The following is a 21,947-nucleotide window of genomic DNA, read 5'->3' on the forward strand; positions in this document are numbered from 1 at the left end:
GAGGGGAAACAACAAATTACTAACAGATGTAAATATTGCAACATTTCCCCTCTTGACCCAATTTGAGGGTAGAATTAAATGTGCATCCCACACTTGACAACTCTTCTGATCCAAAGGAGGTTGCCGCATCTTGTGGATCTTCTTATACAAACCAAGCCAGCTACTGACCAGCCTGGGTCACCCCCTCAGGTTCATTCACTGCCTCAACATCAGGAAACCCAGTGAAATTTTAAATAATTCTTAGTTTTTTACTTTGAAGTTGTCCTACAGGAGAAGAGCCAATGAGGGATGGAGATCAAAATACACAGTGTCTTCAAAGCTTTCAATTAAATGTAAACTATCACATAAATATCAGGCTCCTTTTCTCTTTTGTAGACACGTAAAATAATCTGCCCCAATAGAAATCAGAGAAAACATTAAAAAGTTTTCTGAAAAAAAGTGAAATGAGGAATATAAGTGAATTTTGGCAAAAGTGGGTTTAAAAAACAGCAAGGAAGAAGATGCTCAAAGGGAGACAGATCTCACCAGGACACAGGACTTGACCATCACGTACCTTCCCATGCTGCCCGGCCCTCTCATAGCAAATGACCACGTCTTCCCACATGTCAAGCTTCTCAAAGATCTGAAGAGCTGAACTGGTACATCCCAACTCAAAGAGCAAACTTGCCAGTTGGCGCTAGAAAAACCAGTTAGAATAATTAACACTGCTTGATAATTATACTTGATGTAAACTGAGATGTTTCACTTGCAGGTATACCCAACCTGACTTTTTAAGGGCTGCTTATCGTAATAAATGCAATGATTTCTGGAATTCAGCTTCTAATTAGGAATTTATAATGATCCAATACTTAGCTTTACTTCAGCAAACTTCATTATAAGGGATGAAAAATTAAAATACAATATAGAAACCTGTTCAAAATAATATGTCAATTTTTATTGTAAGAATTCAAAAGAACTTCAAAAGCAAAATCAGTCTTTCCTTCCTACCCAAAGATTCTATATATGACAATCTCTGATTTGTAAAAGTAAAATCTGATTAAAAAAAATTTTTTTAACTCTGAGCAGGTACTGCAGATGACATGAAATCTATTTACATCAGTCCTCATAAACTCTTTATATGAAGGCATCTCTGGTTCTTTTTCACTCAGGTTTTCTTAGATTTATTTTAAGTAAATTCTAATAATCTGAGTACCTAATTTCCCAATGCCCAGCAGATCAAAAGAAGTAGATTAGGATAAGGTCAATGAAGGTGAGACGTATTCAATAGTAAATGTATCATGGTTTATAAATAGTCCATCCCTATGGGAATGGAAAAAAATTTAGAAAGGTGAAAAAAAAAAGCAGATACGGTACAGTTTCATATTAGTGAGAGCTATGTTGTTTTCTCTTTTAAATACACTTTTTCTACTCTGACAATTGGAGCTGGCACTGTGGTGCACATCTGTAATCCCAGCGACTCAGGAAGCTGATGCAGGAGAATCATAAGTTTGAGACCAGCCTCAGAAATTCTGCAAGACCCTGTCTCAAACTATTAAAAAAAAAAATGTAAAAAGTGGTAAAAAGGAAATTGGACGCACAATTAAAAGTAAAGAAGCTGAAGCTGGGGTTGTAGGTCAGTGGTACAGCACTTGCCTAGCACATGTGAGGCACTGGGTTCGATCCTCAGCACCACATAAATAAATAAATAAATAAATAAATAAATAAATAAATAAATAAATAAATAAAAGGCATTGTGTCCATCTACAACTAACAATTAAAAAAAAAGAGTCAAGAAGCTAATGGGAGGAGAGATCTGGGATAGAAAAAATTAAAAAGTAGAATAAAATACACCAAAAAACTATAAGCTAATATATTCTCAAAATAAATAAATAAGGGGCTGGGGAGATAGCTCAGTTGGTAGAGTGCTTGCCTTAAAGCACAAGGCCCTGGGTTTGATCCCCAGCACCCCAAAAATAAATAAATAAATAAATAAGGGGTGGTTCAATTTTTTTTTTTAGTCCATGAAATAGAAGACAGTTTGACTAATTTGGAGCATTTCATCAAACCTTTTCAAAAACTGTATGTACATAGTATATGGGAGTTGGAATAAATCTTGGTCTTCATGCATAAGTACTTCAATTTGTTCATTTAATAAATGAAGAAAGTTGGTGAGATCCAAGATGATATGGTTAGTGGCAGAAGAAAAATCAATTCTCTTTTTATAATAAATTGTGCTAGTATCTCCTGATCTTTAAAACAATACATAAAGATGTGGTTATTCCCTTTAATGCAAGAAAAAAAGTGATTTAACTTCTAAATGAAAAAAAAAATCTTTAACTGTATAAGGATTCTAAAATCAACAGCTTCTTAAATCTACACGCAGGTAAGATAGAAATTTAATCTACTTGAACAGTATTTAAGTTTCCTAATGTTTCTGTTCAGAAACAGATAAAAATATTATACCCTCAATAGACATGTTTAGTCATAACAATGCAGAGTTGGAAATATTTATCTACCACAACAACACAGTACAGAGCATTTACAAATTTCATAGATCAGAGTCAAAAACATTCCAAAAAATTCTAGCTGTTAACACTTTCTTGATGAAAAGAAGCTACTTCTTCTGAGAAATACCTAAAACCTTTTCAATGACCTGTATTTAACTGAGATTCCTTCAATACATAAAGTGAATTCCAAAGTGTAATACATGTCTACTTCAAGACTATAACCGAGTCTAAGAAATCTTACAATGGGGATTTTGAATCATTAAACAGTAGGTGGCATTTACAATTCTAAATTACTACCTATATACATAATCCACAAGAGAGCGCACAGGAAGCTGATTAAAATGCCAATAGTTGCCAAATCATCTAGAAACCTCTAGCTGGCACCATTTGACTCAATCTCTCTGTGCTATAGTTTCCCCATCAAACAGGAATATTTTATAATTATAAAATTGTTGCAATGAAATAAGGTAATATATAAAAAATGCAAAATAAAATGCATGCGCCACTCTAAGTATGCAGCAGAAGTTGGTTGTTATTGGCGGGCATAATCACAAGAAATTAAAGAAGAAAATTAAAAGAAGAAATTAAAAAGGAGGCAAATGAGACTAACCATCAGGACATCAGAGATCAAGTTCATGTACAGCTGAGTGATCAACCCTGGAGAGTTAATCACACCAGGTCTCAATATTCTCCTTAAATTAAGAAATTAAATTAGGTACAAAATCTTCAGTGATAAAATTTCACAAAATAAGGGAAACACACCTACAATACAAGAGAACCACAGTACACAGACCCAGAATCTCCACCTCAACATGGGGCTCTGAGAGTTACACCAGGAATTCACATACCCTTAGAGAGACAGCAGCTAGGTGTCATTCTCAGTAGAAAATATCAGCCAGGCACAGTGGCACATGCCTGTAATCCCAATGGCTCAGAAGCCTGAGGTAGGAGGATCACAAGTTCAAAGTCAGCCTCAGAAACTCGGGAAGGCCCTAAGCAACTTAGCAAGACCCTGTGTCAAAATAAAAAATAAAAAATGGACTGGGGATGTGGCTCAGTGATTGAACACCCCTGAGTTCAATCCCTGGTATCAAATAAATAAATAAATAAATAAAGTACCAAATATAAATGCTTTCTTTCATTTCTATTTTCTCACTGGCTTAAGGTTTATTCTTCAGCAAAAAATCCTTAAAGGAGTGTTTATTTTTATGTATGTATGTATGTATTTGGTACTAAAGATTGAACCCAGGGTATTAAACCACTGAGATACATCCTCAGCCCTTTTCCCCCTTTTTAAGACAGGGTCTTGCTAAATTGTTGAGGCTGGCCTTGAACTTCTGATCTTCCTGCTTCAGCCTCCGGAGTCACTGGAATTACCACTTCACCCAGCTTTAAAGGAGTTTTTAAATACAAAAAGTTACTTTGAAAATGAAAACATTTATGGTTCTTCTATATTTAACTTCTAGCATTTTACCTAATACAGTTTTTAATCATTTTTAAAATGTTTAAAAATCTAATATCACTTTAATCAAAACAACTTGAAGTAATTAGCAATCCTCACCTACTATTTGCACTCAAATGTCTGAGTATTCAAACATAAGTTTAAATTATCCTTTTCTAATACAAAGAATTTACCATACCCAAGGACAAACAAAAGTACCTGAATGGCCCAGTAAGGTGGTACTTGACAGCAATAGAAAACCTTTAGACGTTCCAATACAGATGTAGTTTTATCTTCAAATTGGTCTGCAAGAGCCTAAAGAACACAAATAATAAGCAGAATCTATTATTGTTAAGTCATTTTTAATCTTTTAAAGAAAAAACATTCTTTAGCATACCTGTTTCACAACATAATGACACTGACAACTATTGCTTTCTGATATCAATCAGGGAGACATTATATAAAGAATTTCATTTAGGATTGTCTTCTTAGGAATGAAGTGAAAGGATAAAGTATATCTGTGTAGGGCTGGGGTTGTGGCTCAGCAGTAGAGCGCTCGCCTAGCATGCTTGGGGCCCTGGGTTCAAACCTCAGCACCACATAAAAATAAAATAAGGGTATTGTGTCCACCTACAACCAAAAAATTTTAAAAAATAAAAAGTATATCTGTGTGATCCTAGAGAGTGAGTTCTTTCACTCCTCAGCAGCAGCTATCAGGCTGGACATTCATTCCTGCAAGACCATCTGTACGGTGAAGCTAGACACATTGCAATGTACTGAAATACCTAGCCTGGTGCTGAATAACTGAACTCCTGGAGCCTATACCAAGAAGAAGACCAACAAGACTAAGGAGGCTGACTCCTAAAAGGATCCAGGGCCAACTGAAAAGTCAAAGGCTAGCGCTATCCAGCAGCAAGTGATCAGTCATCAGAAGACTTCACAAACTTAGTATCTAAGTGGATACAGACACTTTGGAGTTCCTGTATCATGTGGGCAGCAGCTTTATTATCATGACCATCCTCCCCTGCCTCTTTTTTTTTTTTTTTTAATATTTTATTAGTTGTTGATGAACCTTTATTCATTTATTTATTTGTATGTGGTGCTGAGAATTGAACCCAGTGCCTCACACATGCTAGGCAAGTGCTCTGCCACTGAACCACAACCCCAGCCCCCTCCCCTGCCTCTTTATCACTTATTCCACTTATACTGAGCATACATAATTCTCTGATGTTATATTTGTACATTTTCTTAATTCTGAACTATAATGACATTTTTTCATAATGCATTGCTCAAATTATCTTTTTCTGCCAGTTTTCAGGGGCTTGTTGTTGAGGATTAGATGATAGTAACATGTCAATGTTAATTTTCTGATTTTAATACACAGATCAGATTATGGTAGGAGAATGTCTTTGCTATATTTGAAAATGATAAAGCACCATGTGGCATTTTACTCTCCCATACATTAAGATACAAAAGACAGTGGTATTATAACTGTACCTTCTCTTAAACTGTTACAAAATTTTCGCAAAATTAATTTTAAAAATTAAAAAAAAAAAGAAATAGCAACTGCAAAGTTCCTCAGATGGAAAGACAAGATCTAATATATCCTGGTAATGGTTCAAGACAAGGAGACCAGTTTCTAAGCAGGGAGACAGCTGCTAAACCAGAGGTCCCCTGTGTTATAGTGGGTGGGAGGTACACTGCTACTCTAAGAACGCCCTGCAGAATGAACTCAAGGGTGAGAAAACACTCAATACATATCATCACTTCTCAGACTATGCAAGATTCCAATCAATCAAATCAAAACAGAGACATAACCAGCCTCCTAACCATGCTGGGCAAAGTTTTCTGATCTTACTTCATAGAAACTTAATAGCTAAAAGTTACCTGCTTCTGCCCAATGCTGACTAGTTGTAGGAGTGAAGACAGAGAAGAGTAACTTCTGGCTGAATACATGGGCTTACAACACATAAAGAGATCACAGAATTACTTCATGAAAAGGTGAACAATTTTCACCCACTTTTTTTAAAAGAAAAAAAATGCTCACTTAATAACAAACTTAAAATAACATAAGATTTTCTTTTCTAAGCCCTAATTATATGCAAAATAATTATTTTTCAACAAAACATGCTGTTTGCTATAATGACTAACTAGTTAAAACATATTAAGTGCTCAGGAAATACTTCCTAATTATTAATAAACAGATTCTTATGTATCAGATACTCTCAGATACTTTTGGATGATCTCAGGGTATCTAAAGGTGATACTCATAGATATTCTCCAAAATGACAAAGACTGCTGGAGAGAGCAGAGAAAATCAGCACTCATGGAGCTTCATACCAAGAATAAACCTATCCAAGAATTTGGTTCAGTCGTATGCATGACAAAGATCAAAAACAGAACTCTAAACCTATTTCACTCTTACACAGAATGTACTTCTTTCTACCTTAAGCATGCCTACCACCTAAATAAGATTCACCTACCCACAAAACTAAGAACATAGTTTTTCACAGAAAATTCTACCACAACTGCTGGATACATCATTGTCGCCTCATAGCCAGAGGTGACAATGAACTCTTATATCCTCCACTGGACTCAAAGTATTCTTCTTCACTTGCTAATTTACTAAAAATACAAGGACATTATTACAATATGTCTTCAGATTTTTCAGATCTGGATAATTTTAAGCAACTTATTCTAAAACAATTCCATTATATTCCAATGAACTGGAGTCCTTTACAAAAGTGATAAATGGGAAAAGCAGTGCTGGTAAGTGAAGTTCTTAGATTCTGTTCTAGGTCTATCCCCAATGAGTGAACCATTTAACCACAGTGGCACACGTCTCTGAAATGATTTTGCAAATGATCCTTGCACTGTAAACAATCTGGGTATGCCTTTATCAAGAGTGTTTTGTTCTGTTCTGTTTCAAGCATTTGAGATTTTTGGTTAACTGTCAGCCCCATTAGTTAAACAGAAGTACCAAGTGCTCAAATAACCTGGAAGACAATGGTAGAATGTAAGTGATAAAAAAAAGGGGCCTGAACGAAAGTGAGCTCAGTTACTATTATATATATTTGTTTTATAACAAGAACATGAACAATGTGCTTGCTCTGAGAGTAGCACAAAGTAGTTCAAAGCCAGCCTCAGCAACTTAGAAAGCCCTAAGTAACCCAGTGAGTTACTAAATAAAATACAAAATCTCTAAATAAAATACAAAAAAAGGCTGGGGATATGGTTCTGTGGTTAAGTGCCCCTGGGTTCAATCCCCGATACCAAAAAAAACAAAAAGAGTGGTTTAAGTTCCTGAGCAAATTTAAGAATTGAAAGCAAGACAGTCTACTCCAGGAGAGAGATGTAGATAAGTGGAAAAAATAAAGAGCAGAGAGTGAAGAACACTCTGGGCACAGATCAGAGCTGTCGGGGAGCTAATCACAGAAAAGTCAACCACAACTGCTGAATACCTCAGAGACTTCATGGTGCAAGGACTACTGTGTGACATAAGACTATTTTGAAGTTTTAAAGCATTTTTTTTTTCTTTTTGGTGGGAGGGGCATAAGGGATTGAACACAGGGACACTTTATCACTGATCTACATTTCTAACCCTTTTTATTTTTTATTCTGAGACAGGATCTCACTAAGTTGCTTAGGGCCTCACTAAGTTGCTGAGGCTGGCCTCAAATTTACAATCCTCCTGTCTCTAACTTCTGAGTCTCTGGGACTCAGACAGGCATGTGCCATTGCACCCAGCAAGACTTTCTTTTAATGTCAGTTTCTCCCAAACTCTACCTAAAAGCATTTATACTTTGAGTGTCTTTTGAGGATTCATATTTGAACATATGGAGCTTCTAGCCCCATGTAGTAACAACTCTCAAATTCTCAGGAGTCATAATATTACAGGTCAGGGAGTATCTCTATGCATGAGTGATAAAAGCCCAGAAAGCAATGATACATCCCTTATTTTTGATGCTGTTTCTGTACAGAAAGAATGTCCCAGAAAAACTAGAGAAGATAAAGACTATGTTGTAATACTAGCATATGAAGAGTGATTTACTATATAAGGACAATTCTCAACAAAGTCTGGTATGATTTAGACTTGACTTATGTGCTCATATCTAAAAGCACAGCACGTATATCTTCAAAAAGAGTACAGCTTATCCTTTCACTGAGTCATTCATTCTCACTAGTGTGATATCAAAGTGTTTTATTGGACTTCTGAAGGGCCAAGTAGAATTTAGCTGATAATCTAAAAGTATGACTGATCATATACCACACCACCTTATCCTTGCTTTGTTGTCTAACTTTTGTACATGTATGTGGGGGGGGAGAATGGTATTTATTATAAAAATATGTACTTAATTAAATATATCAAATAGTTGGGTCCAACAGTTTTCTTTAACAGAGCCTGCAGTCATTCAGCTGTAATTTACAAATGGAGAGATGAAGTTAATTGCCACCTCAAACCCCAAAGCATAAGAAAATTTCCAATGGGAACAAAGAGAATCAGAATTAAAACCCACCAGGCACAGTGACACAGATCTGTAATCCCAGCAACTGAGAAGGCTGAGGCAGGAGGGTCACAATGTCAAGGCCAGCCTGTATAACTTAGCAACACCCTGACTCAAAATAAAAAGAAAGAAGAAATCTATTGACACTCCTACTATCAACATTATTAAATCTAATGTGAATCCACTTGTACATCACAAGTAGGAAATGGCAGCCCTGAGATATAAAACAGGACTTGTCCAAAGGCATAAAGTTGATAGAACTGGTGAGCTTGGCTGACTCCAGGACAAGATTGAGCAGTTTCTTGTTAAGACCTTGTAATTACATGCACAATGGTTAAATCTGTGAAAATAAAAAACGGCTTCATGCCAGAAAAATATTGAGAATTCCATTTAACCATCTTTCTCCACCTAAATCCCATAATGCAGGAATCAGGATGTGCCCTGTCAAGAACGTGCTCAGCTATTGCTCCTGTCATAGTAGGAACTGGGTGTACTATTGCCAGCTGGGAGAACCAAATCTGCTTTTCAAGATTCCAGAGCCAAAAGTGGAACAGAGAGGCAGAACTCAAAGAAACCCAGATGGTCCTCGCAGAGCATCCCCTTCCCTCGGCACATGTGGGGTCAGCAGTTCTTAAACTTTTTAAATTTCAGGAACATTTAAATTCTTATAAAGTACTGAGAGGCTCAAAAGAAATTTTGTTTATCTGTATTTTAACCTACCATTATTTATCATATAAAAAATTAAAACAAAAAATTTAATATAATAAATCAATTACATTACCATAAACATCTTTATTAAAATGAACTATATTTCCCAAAACAAACAAAAAAGTCTTGAAAAAAGCGACACTGCCTTAGAATTTTGCAAATCTCTTCACTGCTAGCTTTAACAGATGACAACTGGAGTGTCAGATCTGCTGCTATAGCCAATCTCTTGCATATATTTTGGTTGAAGTTTACAAAGAAAATCTGACTTTGCCCAGATATATAGTTGGAACACAGTGGAGTATGTTAGTAGGTTTTATGGTTAATTGTGGACATGATTTTGTGTGGACATGATTCTTTAATACTACATAAAATTCAATATGTGGTGGTTTCTTAACGGTTACTTGCAATGTAGAATTTGAAATCCTATCAATGAACTTTTCTTTGTTATATTAAACACTCTGGGCTGGGGATATAGCTCAGTTGGTAAAGTGCTTGCCTCAAAAGCACAAGACCCTGGGTTCAAGTCCCCAGCACCGCAAAAAAAAAAAAAAAAAAAAAAAAAACACTCTGCTACATTAAAATCCATCAGTCAAAAAACTGAACCAAAAGCACTCAGTGCTCTATCTTGCACTTTGAATGACTCTTTTTACCCATGCTTGATTTTGTAACATCATGCATTGGTCATTGGAAAATGAGGTAAATCTCCAAATCAGATTTCATGCAATACAAAAAAATTACATGCAGTGATATCACCATATATCTCATCAGAAAAGTCTTATCCCAATATTTGAAAATCAATAGAGCTGGTCTGAATCCTAGTTTAGCTATAAAACCTTAGTTAAGTCACATTTTCTGTGCTTCAGTTTCTTCATCCACACAAACATAGATAATGCCTATTTAGTAAGATGTTTTAGCATAGCATGATTATTCAGTAAATAAAATTAACAACATATAGTTACATAAGTAGAAGTAACTATAGCCAGTCTGCATAAACAATGGTGACTATGATTATTCCAATTATTCTTTTATTTAAAAGCTCAGCTACAATTATACAAACAAATCCTAATACACTTTTCAATAACTTTCAAATGCACACGCACATGGTTATTAATGCAGGTGAAATACAAAGCTAGAAGGAAGACACATTTTCATGTCTCATATTTTGAAAAGCATACTATACGTGAAACACTATAATTATCTCACTAGTCTTCAGATTTCCCAGTTCATAATCTTTGCTTTTAACCAGTTATGAAGGATTGGTCAGTTTTACTTTTCTTGTACCTCAACTTCCCCTCCAGTGAAGTAAGGATCTTTTTGTCCATGCACTCAACATTTACTGAGGATTTACTATGCCCCTGGTATTACTCCAAGCATTTCACCAATATGAACACACTTAATCCCTCAGCATAGGTATGTTGACATACTGCTATCCCCACTCTACAGATGAGTGAAGCGTGCGAGGTTAGAGCTTCACCTCAGTCATAGCAGGTACATGCTTTCTCTTCCTTTTGGAGCACAAAGTCTATGGATAACAAACTCTAGTGCTATTCTGACAACAAACCTGATGCTGAAGCAGTCAGAGAAAAACAGATCTGAAAATGAAGGTAAGGAAAAACAGAAGGAGAAAGATCTATTTGTTTGAACCCCTCAATTCAGCTATCTTGGAAACTGGAATACCCTAGGGTTCCCAGTTATAATAATCCATTTCCTTTCTTACAGCCAGTTTTAATTGGGTTTCTCTACTTTACAACTATGAGATTCCCCTTCCTAACTCTTACTAATGCTCAAATTCCAAGGGTCTTGAAAAGTTCTAAACTTTAATCTGCCAAATCATAAGTACCATAAATTTAGGAGAAGGATGTTTAAAATAGGTATGAAAATCAAATGAAATTTCTTAAAATTTGAAGCCACACTCACTCATTAAGCAAGTCAAACAGAGCCAAAGCCAATTTTAATTACTAAAACATGTGCTCTGCTCTACCTCCCTGTCCTCCTTCAGTGGCTCCTTAGCAACAGTATTTTCTTCAATCAAAAAGAGTTACATATCAAGGTCAATTCTAAATCAGTAAAGTATAAATGTAAGCAGATGTACTTGTGTGAAGATATATGGAAATATAATAGAGGTCATGAATATTCTGAGGTACCTACTTTTTGTAAGAGTCTTGAAGGCAGAACTAATGATCAGTGTGTGATATAGAGGAAAAGCTTTGTTTTCTGGAATGTTGAGAGACACAGAATGAACACAAATTCAGTTAATTAAAGAGTTAATCCATGAACTGCAGTTTCTTATTAATTCATTTCAGGAGCTTAAAGGGTAGTGTTTAAACATTAGTTCATCATTTTTTAAAAATGAACTCAGTAAGAAAAAACAGATATGCCTTTATCTCTTTTCCTTTCACTTAAAAATACATTTTTATTTCATATATATTTTAGATAGTATTTATTTTTATTTATGGGTGTGTATATATGTATATATATCTCTGTGTGTATGTAGCTCCAGTTGAACTGAATTGCTACCCTCTGGGAACTCCAAGAACCTCAATGTGAGCTTGGTGACTATGCAGTTCCCGTTAGCTTTGGTACTGGGGCCTGTTACAAGTCTTGAAAATTCAGATTTGTAATAATCACAGAAAGGTTGGTACTTAAAGCTCTCAGAGATTACTGAAGTGCCAGATAAAAACAGTTCTTAATTTAGGTACCTCTTACTTAGTCCTACCAAAAAGTATAAAATTCAATATTCATTTTTTTTTCAAATTCAACATTTAGTAAATATCCAATGTGAATACAAATACTCAGAGAATACAAACTACATAAAATATAAAACCTGATGCTTCAAGAAACTCATTTTCTAGGATCTAAGAAGGAAAGGTTTCCAATAAAATGTAATATAATTAGTAAAGGCTGAAATACGGCTATGAAAACAAGAGTTCAGAAATAAACTGCACTTGTATGGTACCAACCTGAATGGGAAGAGACTGGTCAGTGGTAAGAGAGGGTAAGCAGAATTGCAAAGGTCTCGACCTGAGAAATGATGACAAACCTAAAGCAACATAATTCACACACTGGCTAACAGAAAACTGAACATCATGAAGCCCTCTCTCAAATAGCTTCAAATGAACCAAGACAGGTAAGAAACGTGGGTGGGCTAAAGGGAAACTTACCCTCAGCATCGGAATCTGGCCAGGGGGTAGGAGATGGCAGGAGGGCATATACTATTCTTTGACCCTGTGAGAATGCCAAGGTAACCCTCTGACACTACCATGGAAAGGAATCCTCCATAGCTGAACATCTTCCTGGAAAGCTCTGGGGAACTGGAGGGTCCAGACCTGCACCTGAGAGCATGCTGTGTTGTCTCCAGCTTAGCATAACTAAATAATACATCTTAAGAGTTTTGCATCTATTAGCTTCTTACTTACAGTCTTATCTGCTCCTTTTAAGAGAACCATAGGTACAGAATTATTCTTAAGTTGAAATGATTCTCATAAGCTAGCCTCTGCTTCAAACTACTATGCTCCTGCCAAGGGTTCTTCTTTTTGTACTGGGAATTGAACCCAGTGGCACTTTACCACTGAGGTACATACTCATTTTATTTTTTATTTTGAGACAGGCTCTTGCTAAGTTGCTGAGTGCTATGGTTTAGATATGAGATGTTCACTAAAAGCTCATGTGTGAGACAATGCAAGAATTTTCAGAGGTAAAATGATTAAATAATGAGATGTGCAATCTAAACAGTGAATTAATCCACTGATATGGATTAACTGGGTGGTAACTGTAGGCAGGTAGGGTTCGGTTAGAAGAAGTAGGTCACTGGTGGTTTGACTTTTGGGTTTATATTTTGTCTCTGGTGAGCAAAGCTCACTCTCTGCTTCCTGTTGCCATGTCCAGAACTGCTTTCCTCTTCCACACCCTTCAGCCATGAATCCCCTGCCCAATCTACTGAGTTATGATAGAAAAATACGTACTGCAGAGACTCAAATTTTACTGCCCATATTCTTCATAAAATCCCCAGGAACTTGATTCAAGTAGCTAAAGTTGAGATGGAGCACTTGCTGCATTTCTTTTTCTACGGGCTCAATCACATCATTCAGTTCTGTAACTAATACAGTTATAATTACGAAGCTGCTAAGCTGGGTTAAAGTTTTAAAAAATCAATATATAGAGCAAAAACAGATGACAAAAATTACACAACAAAAAGCAGGGTAACAATCTCTGACAACTGAAAAAACTAACATAAATATGGAAGAGAGGTTGAAAGGTGCACTGATTCCTCATCAATCACAGTGGGGGACAACAGATTCTATCTAAAGTTGAAAAATCATGAAATGGAAAAAGTATCTAAAGACATCCAATGGAAGTATAAATATGTAAAGTTACAATGGAAACCACTAGGGTAACAAAAAAAAAAAATGAAGAATGCTAAAAATGAACTAGGAATTAAAAAAGAATTTATATCTTTCATTTAAAATCCTTCTGAGTGAAATCTTTTTATTATGTGCAGTACTAAAAGTTTTAATATGCAGTTTGAAAATCAAAATATATTAATTAAAGGGCACTTTCAAAAACAGGGGATTAGTTAAGTAAATTATAAAACCTCTATTTAACAGAAGACATATGGCTATTAGAAGGAATGAGCTATGTCCACAGGTATTGGCATGCAGAGTTAACCAAGCTGTTATGCTGAGGAAAAAAGATACAAAGCACTACAGATTGTATGAGCCTATTTATGCTAAAGCATATTTATGTTTGTTTATGCATAGAAAGAAATCTAAAAGGCAACAAATTGTTAAGACTGGAAGGCAAACAAGAAAAATACTTCTGTTTTTGATTTTTTTATAATGAACAAGTATTATTTCTATAATTGAAAACAATTACGAATGGTGACATGGTTTAAAAAAACAAAGCACACTTTGCCTCTACTATGCATGGTGCTTTGGTCTAGGTGTTTCATATAATGCCCACGGAGTGTGGTTATTCCCTCCATACTTTTTAAAATACCAGAAAAAACCTCTTTCTCAGATTATTCAGATGTAAGTCCAAGGCTCAGTGTACAAATCCTGACAGTCTATCACTGTAACCAATTTTCCCCCAATCAAGGGTTTTATAATGATGTGCCCTTAATCATTACTAGAAATTAAACAGTCATACAAAAAAGGACTACCAACTTTTAAGAGAAACGTTTTATCCCACACAGAAGCAATAATCTCCACAAAGTTACCGTGGAGAATACCACAATTGTGGTGTTCCGGGTCCTCCCTCCACAATCAACCATGGAGAAAACCACTATTCCTCCATGTGTGTGTACAACTACAGTATCAATACACATGTGTGTAAAAAGAAAGGAAAAAAACCCATTCAAGACAGTTAAATTGCAGCATGAACAGTTTCCAGTGACAGAAAACTGCTCTAATCTCAAATTCCCAATTCAATGCAATAACCTTCCAGAAATTCAAGCAGAGCAGAAAACATTCCTGCTGCACAATCATCTTCAGAGGCACAATTATTTGGGCAGAAGCAGACCTTCAAATTTAAATTAGTAGGTTTAAGAGAGCACTCTCTAATTAAAGTTCATTAGCCACGTTATTTTATACATGTATGTGGCAGGGAGTGCCTGTCTGTCTGTTTCCATGTGTGGTCAGTCTGTCTGTCTGTGTGGGTACTGGTGACTGAACCCAGGGGTGCTTTACCACTGACCTACATTTCAGTCTTTTTTATTTCTATTTTGATATTGACAAGGCCTCAAACATGCAATCCTCCTGACTTAGCCTCCGGAGTCACTGCTATTATAGGCATATGCCACCCCTCCCAGCTGGCCAGATTATTTTAATAATGAACATAAAATAATCATAACATTAACCCTCAAAGAGTGAACTGTGTTTTTACTTAACACTAGGTTAAAGCAATTAATATGCAAGTTAGAAAACAATGACAAGATGGTGGAATGAGACAGACATCATTACCCTATGTACACATACGATTACACTAATGGTGTGAATCTACATCATGTACAACCATAGAAACAAAAAGTTGTACCCTGTTTGTGTATAATGAATCAAAATGCAGTCTGTAAAAATAAAAAATAAAATAAAGCACTTACTAAGTCTAGGCTCTATTAAAAATAAAAATTAAAAAAAAGGAAGTTAGACAATCTGCCCCAAACCACTGAGACTTTGTGGACAGAGGACAGAGCTGGGGTACACATTAGTTCTTACTCCCTCCAGAGACTACATCCTTTCCTAGAACTGATGCTAAGTTTATTAAACTTTTCTGCTTTGGGATTAAAACTCCAATTCTCAGTGGTCTTTTATTGATACAGTAACATGTGGCAATTTGTACATTCTTTTTAAGTATTATTTTTCTTTCGCAGTTTCTAAGTAAAGTTTATAAGATTAAAAAAAAAGAAGACAATGACAAATTTGGTTTGCACAAATTTTTTGGTTTAGACATGAATAAGATGGTCTTTCTGAATTAAGGTGGTTTCAATTAATTTATTTCATATTTGCATTACATGTGTAATATACTATTTTCACTATAGTAAAAGAAAGAAGAAAAAGGTGAGTCTATGATAAAGAAAATGTTCATCATACAGACGATCAGATGGGGAAGGAAAAACTAAATGATAACAGAGAAAACTACTTTATACTCCACCAGGGGAGGGGAAGAAGTAGCGTATAAATGATTACTGAAGAATACAATTTTGCCAGGCAAGGTATTATATATAATCCCACCAATTTGAGAGGCTGAAGCAGGAGACTCACAAGATTAAGGATAGTCTGGGCAATTTAGCTAGACCCTGCCTCCAAATAAAAATTAAAAAGAGGCTGCAGATATAGCTCAGTGAGAGCGCTTGCCTATCATGTACAAGGCTCTGGGTTCAGTTCCTAGCCTTCGCTTTAACTCGTGCAGCTGCTAAATCATAACTAGTATAATAAACAGGGTTTCCATAAACACTATTTTCTTCATTATCACTAACATAAGCCTTGAACATGATTATGTTAAAGAACTCAAGCCTAAAAAAAATTCATGCCATGGGGTGTTTTTTAATAGATGGTCCTCAACTTCGAGTTCCTTCTTCCTCTGTGGATTTTTAGAGGAGCAGAGTGTGGTACTGAGGATTGAACCCAGGGTCTCAAGCATGCTATGCAAGCAGTCTTTTCATTTATTGTGAAACACAGTGTTTCACTAAATTGCCCAGGTTGGCCTCAAATTTGGCATCCTTCTGTCCCCACCTCCCAAATGGCTAGGATTATAGGCATACTCAACTACATCCAGCCTCTGTGGATTTTATATTCTTCATTTAATTACCTATAGGTGTATGAGTTTGGTATATCTCACTTAGAAATTCTTTCCAAATCTGCCATATTTTAGGACCTTATATTGGATCCTTCAATGTAACTAACTGCCTATAACTAAATTATAGGTCAGGCTGTTATTAACTGGCCAGACAAATTTGGGCAAGTCACCTGATTTCACCACACCTATATTTTTTTTCAACATGAACAGGACAAGATTAAGCTTTTCCCTAAGGGTCCTTCTAGCTTCTTTGTTCCCCCTAGGTAAAATAGTTCATCATTTTACTAGTTTACATAGCCTTGGAAAGTAACAGATTTTCACAGAAACTTAAAACGGAATTTTTAAAAAATTGTTTTTATATATGTATGTGTGATGTATATATGAGTAATTTTAAATCATTTTGCTTATTCTTCAGCAATGTTGTAACTTCAACAAACATATCAAACTCTGAATCAGAGGAAATGGCACAAGTTAAGATTATGAGCTAAGTGGCTCAACAATGACAGAAAATTAAACAAATGCAATTTTGCTTTGATTTGGTCACATGACTTGGCCAATTTCCAAAATTTATGGATTGGGGAAGTGAAAAGATTTCTTCTGAGGTTCCACCTTGCAGAGGCAGAAATAATGACTCCCTAATTCTGTCCTACAGAGCTATCCCACTCTTTTCATTATGCAGCAGGTAGATGGCAAGTGGAGGAGATCCCACAAGGAGTGAGGCCAAGGGGAGGGCAAAATGGGAGCACGTGGGGATTTGATCCTTTCAAATCCATGCTCCCACTCAAAGCACATTCTCATAATTTGATATCAAAAAATATACTTCATAATTCATACTGATGCAACTTTCAAATTGAAAAGATATTATATACTTATAAACACATAAAAAATTTATTTTTAAACATATAAAAGATTTATTTTTAAACTTTTTAGTTTAATTCACCACTACAAAAGAAAATGAATGAAGACTGGTTATTTTACATGCCAAAGTTGATGGAAGAGGTAAATTCAAAGTAAATCATTTCTTTTTTTTTTTTAATATATTTTTTAGTTGTCAATGGACCTTTATTTTACTTATTTGTATGTGGTGCTAAGGATTGAACCCAGTGCATCAGGCATGCCAGGCAAGCCCTGTACCACTGAGCCATGTCCCCAGCCCAAAAAGTAAATCATTTCTAGGTCAACATGTACTTCATTAATAAGTGGATGTATTCTAGTACTATTTGCATTGATAGGCAGGCAAAAATTGTGACCAACATAATGTTTCAACTGTTTAGTGCTCAAGTTGTTCAGCTTCCTGGTTTCAATCCATCTCTGAAAAATAATCTTATTTGAAATGCTTTTTTAAAGCACTTAAATTTAATCAGTTATAAAAAAAGGATTTTGAGTTTTACTACCTTTCATTTAAATTTCAACTTCAAATTAAGTGATCTGTCTAAATTAAAACAATAAGCTAATTAAAACATCCATTAAATTTGTCTTGTCTTTTATCTACACTGCATCCTCTCCCAGTAGAATGGCTCCTGAACTAGGTCTCTGCTTCCACTGTCACCAGTACATACTGCATGATGTCCCATGACTATCTTCAAAATAATGACTTTTATCATGTTGCCCATAGTTTTTTTTTTAACTGAGAAGAGAAAATCCAAAGTCCTTTGCATTATATAAAGTTGGCCTCAGAAAGGAAGGAACCAGCCATTCCCACCTTATCTCAAGTTGCTTGTCAACATGAACCAAATGGACATGAACTAGCAGAAGGGTTCTCTACCCACGACATGTTACCTTGCTAAGTCATCTCACTTCTTTCCTACCATCTGACAGGACTGACAGTACCGCATTATGCCGAACATGATTATTTAGTAAACCTGCACATATTTCACCCAGTATTATTTTAGATCTTATTATTCCCAGTGTTCTGAATTAAAAATCTAACTCAAGACTCAAAATAAGAAACATCTCGGGGGAAAAACAAAACAAAACAAAACACCTGAGTCCGGCTTTGTGGCACACACCTGTAATCCAGTGACTCTGGAGGCTAAGGCCAAAGAACTTCTAGTTTGAGGCCAGCCTCTGCAATTTAGCAAGATCCTATCTCAAAATAAAAAAATAAAAAGGGCTGGGAATGTAGCTCAGTGGTAAGGCATCTTTGGGTTCAATCCCCAAATACTTCCCCCAGAAAAAAAAGAAAAGAAAAACAAACATCTGGGACCAGAAGATGCACTGGATCATGGCTTCACTATTTAGATGCTGGGCAGGAGCAACATTTCTCTCCAACTATAAACTTGTTTGCTTTTCAGTTTTTTTAAGATCAACTTTTAATTTCTGAATAATTCAATTTATAGAAATTTAGAAAAGATAAAGAGTTCCTATAGCTCTTTGCCCAGTTTCTCCTAATGTTAACCTAGCATCTAAATCATGTTATATTTTTAAAACTAAGAAATCAACATTGGTGTTACTCTTAATTAAATCAGGTTTTATCTGAATCTCATCAGTTTTTTCCACAAATGTCTTTTTTTTTTCCTACCTTGGGATCCAGTGCAGGATACTATGCTGCCTTTAATCATCAGATCTCCCTAATGTCTCTGGTCTGTGACAGTTTCTCAGTCCTCATTTCAAATGACCTCCACAGTTTTGAAGAGTACCTATCATGGTTTTTTTGTTTTGTTTTGCTTTGTTTTGTTTGTAGAATGTCTCTCAATTGGGCTCCCCTCCCCAGTGTCTTCTCATAACTAGACTGGGGTCGTGGATTTAGGGGAAGAACACTGCTGAGGTGGAGCGCTCTTCTTACGGTACCCCATCAAGAGGTACATGGTACCCACAGACATCACCAGCAATGTTAAACCCTGATCCACTGGGCTAAGCGCTTGCCAGTTTTTTCCACTATCAAAATTACCACCTTCCTCTTTCCTCTCTCCCCCCTTTGGAAGTGAGCCCCTGAGTCCAGCTCACATTCAAGGAGAGGGGGAGGGTATTATGCTCCACCTCCTAAAGGGGACAGTCTACATGAATTACTTGGAATTCTTCTGTATAGAAACTTTGCTTCTCCCTCATTAATTTAATCAATTTATAGCAGTATTAACTCATGAACATTTATTTTACACTCCAAGTTAAACTCCAATACTATGTTATTTATTTTGTTGTTGAAATTGTCCTAGCTTTGACCATTAGGTTTCCTTTCAGATTAGCTCCTGTGACCTTGGGACAAGCTTGCTTGTTTTCCTTCCCTTTCTCTCCCCTTCTCTCTCTCTCTCTCAGCACTACCTTACTTTTGGGCACTATCCATGGAGCTCTGGTTCTAATTATTGAGGAATGATATTTAGGTATCAAGATCTGACATTAGATATGCTTGTCAATGCTACTGAGATGCAAAAGCCTCTAGACCCATACAAAATCTAAGGAACAATCTTTGTGTTTCCAACAGCATGAGGAGAGTGCTCTAAACTTAGTAAGGTGTCCATAAGAAACTATTTTTAGTCCTAAAAATAAATAAAATGTTCTTCATTTTTTTCTAAACTTTGGAATAAGGGAATATTAATTCGGATATAGGCTGTTACTATAATGAAGAAGTTTTAAAATGCCTAAGCATAATATATAACAATAAATCCCATCATTATGTACAATTGTAATACATCAATAAAAAAATGTGAAAAAAGAAAAAAATATTCTCTTACTAAACAAATGAAGGATAGAAGCAAACAAATTTACTATTTTTTAAATCAGTAAAAGATTTTTAATTATTTTCATTTAAAAAAAAGCCCAAGAAAGAATTTTGTTTCTTATTTATAAATCCAATAATAAGTGCTTCAGAAATGGTAAAGAGAAGCCGGGCACAGTGGTGTATGCTTGTAATCCCAGTGGCTAGGGAGGCTGAGGCAGGAGGATAGTGAGTTCAAAGCCAGCCTCAGCAACTTAGCGAGTCCTTAAGTAACTAAGTGAGACCCTGCCTCTAAATAAAACACAAAAAATAGGTTGGGGATGTGGCTCAGTGGTTAAGAGTACCTGGGTTCAATCCCCAGCACAATTAAAAAAAAGAAAGAGGGGCCAAGATGGCGGACTAGAGGGCGGCTGCATTTCACGTTGCTCCAGGACGCAAGATTCAAAAGAGGAGATAGTGAGAGACTTGGGACCAACTCAAAGCCGCCGGGTGAGTCTCTCCCGTTGGGGAGGCGTCCCGGATGGGGCGGTAGCCCCGGAACACAGGGAATTTGTGAAGTAGAGTTGCTCGGCGAGACGCCCCTCCCCCCGCTGGAGCGGTAAACACGGACAACTGGGATCATCGTAGAGGAGGAGGCTCAGCACAGCGCTTGGACTCGAGCAACCACTGGGGCTCCGGGTGGCTGCCTGAGGAGGAGCTGCGTGGCGAGCTGTTTGAACTCAGAGCGAGCGCTCCTGAACACCGGGAGGTTGCCCGGAGGAAGAGGAGGAGCGCGGCAGGATGCTTGGTCTAGGAGTGACTGCATCAGAGCCACAGGTGGTTGCCAGAGGAGGAGGCGAGTGGTGAGTTGATTGGTCTAAAAGCGACCAGTCCTGAACACCGGTGGCCTGCCTGGAGGAGGAGCGTGGTGAGTCACTTGGTCTCGGAGCCACCGCTCCTGAACACCCGGGGGGCTACCCCGAGGAGGAGGAGGAGGAGGAACAGGGCGGGTCACTTGGACTTGGAGTGACTGCCTAGGGCTACGGGTGGTTGGCGGGAGGAGGAGACCCGAAGTGAGTTGTTTGGACTCCTAGTGACTGTGTCGGAAACCGGGCAGCTGCCTGGAGGAGGAGGTGTATGGCGGGTCTCTGGGTCTCGGAGCTATTGTACGGGGCTCCAGGTGGTGGCTCAGAGGAGGGGCTGCATAGCCAGGCGATTGGTGCAGAGCAGGGTCCCAGGAGCTAGGTGGCTTCTTGCTGGAAGAGCCGCACAGAGACACGCCTAGGGGCGGAGCGAAGTTTCCAGGGCGGCGGGCAGATTCTCTGGGAGAGGCAGCCTAAGGAGACTCGCCTGTGAAGGGTGAGGCTCCCAGGCCCAGGATGTAGGTCCGGGCCCCTGGGATTGTTGCAGAGGAAGATAGCCCAGCCCAGGCGGTAGTTGTAGATTGAGGGGAACCTCTAGGAGGGCAACTGACCAGCGAGATGTCCCCACCGAGTGAGTCTTCCCGGCCTGGGGAGGTTTACACACAGGGACGGTAAAACCAGAGACACAGGCACAAACAGGCCTTGCCTCAGCCCGCAGTCTAGTTCCCCATTGGATGACCATTGGTCAACAAGTGGAGGCACCTCTGCCCACTAGCAGGGAATATACGCCACCTGAGGGTCACCACCCCTAGAGAAGCAGCTTCTTCGTGGAGCTCTGCATTATCGACCTCCTCCAAGACTTCAGGCTACTGAAGGATAAGAGGGGATATACTAGCAATCTTCAGGGACATTATAAGTTGATAGAGGAAATCTGCAAGATCTTAATGACCCACTGATTCCTGAACAATATGAGAAAACAAGGGAAGAAAATGCCCCAAACAAATCTAGATGTTACATCAATAA

General features: G+C 37.3%; 1 protein-coding gene across 1 annotated transcript in view; it reads right to left on the reverse strand.

The window, feature by feature from the left end:
• The window catches only part of Ttc27 (tetratricopeptide repeat domain 27), a 194,878-nt gene that overhangs the window by 99,606 nt on the left and 73,325 nt on the right, over positions 1–21,947 (reverse strand). The window contains 2 exon segments of the mRNA XM_047523156.1: positions 554–676; positions 4,147–4,242. Coding sequence (XP_047379112.1) covers positions 554–676; positions 4,147–4,242 — 219 coding nt within the window.

The sequence above is a fragment of the Sciurus carolinensis genome, chromosome 13, assembly GCF_902686445.1.
Source record: "Sciurus carolinensis chromosome 13, mSciCar1.2, whole genome shotgun sequence".
Classification (NCBI taxonomy): domain Eukaryota; kingdom Metazoa; phylum Chordata; class Mammalia; order Rodentia; family Sciuridae; genus Sciurus; species Sciurus carolinensis.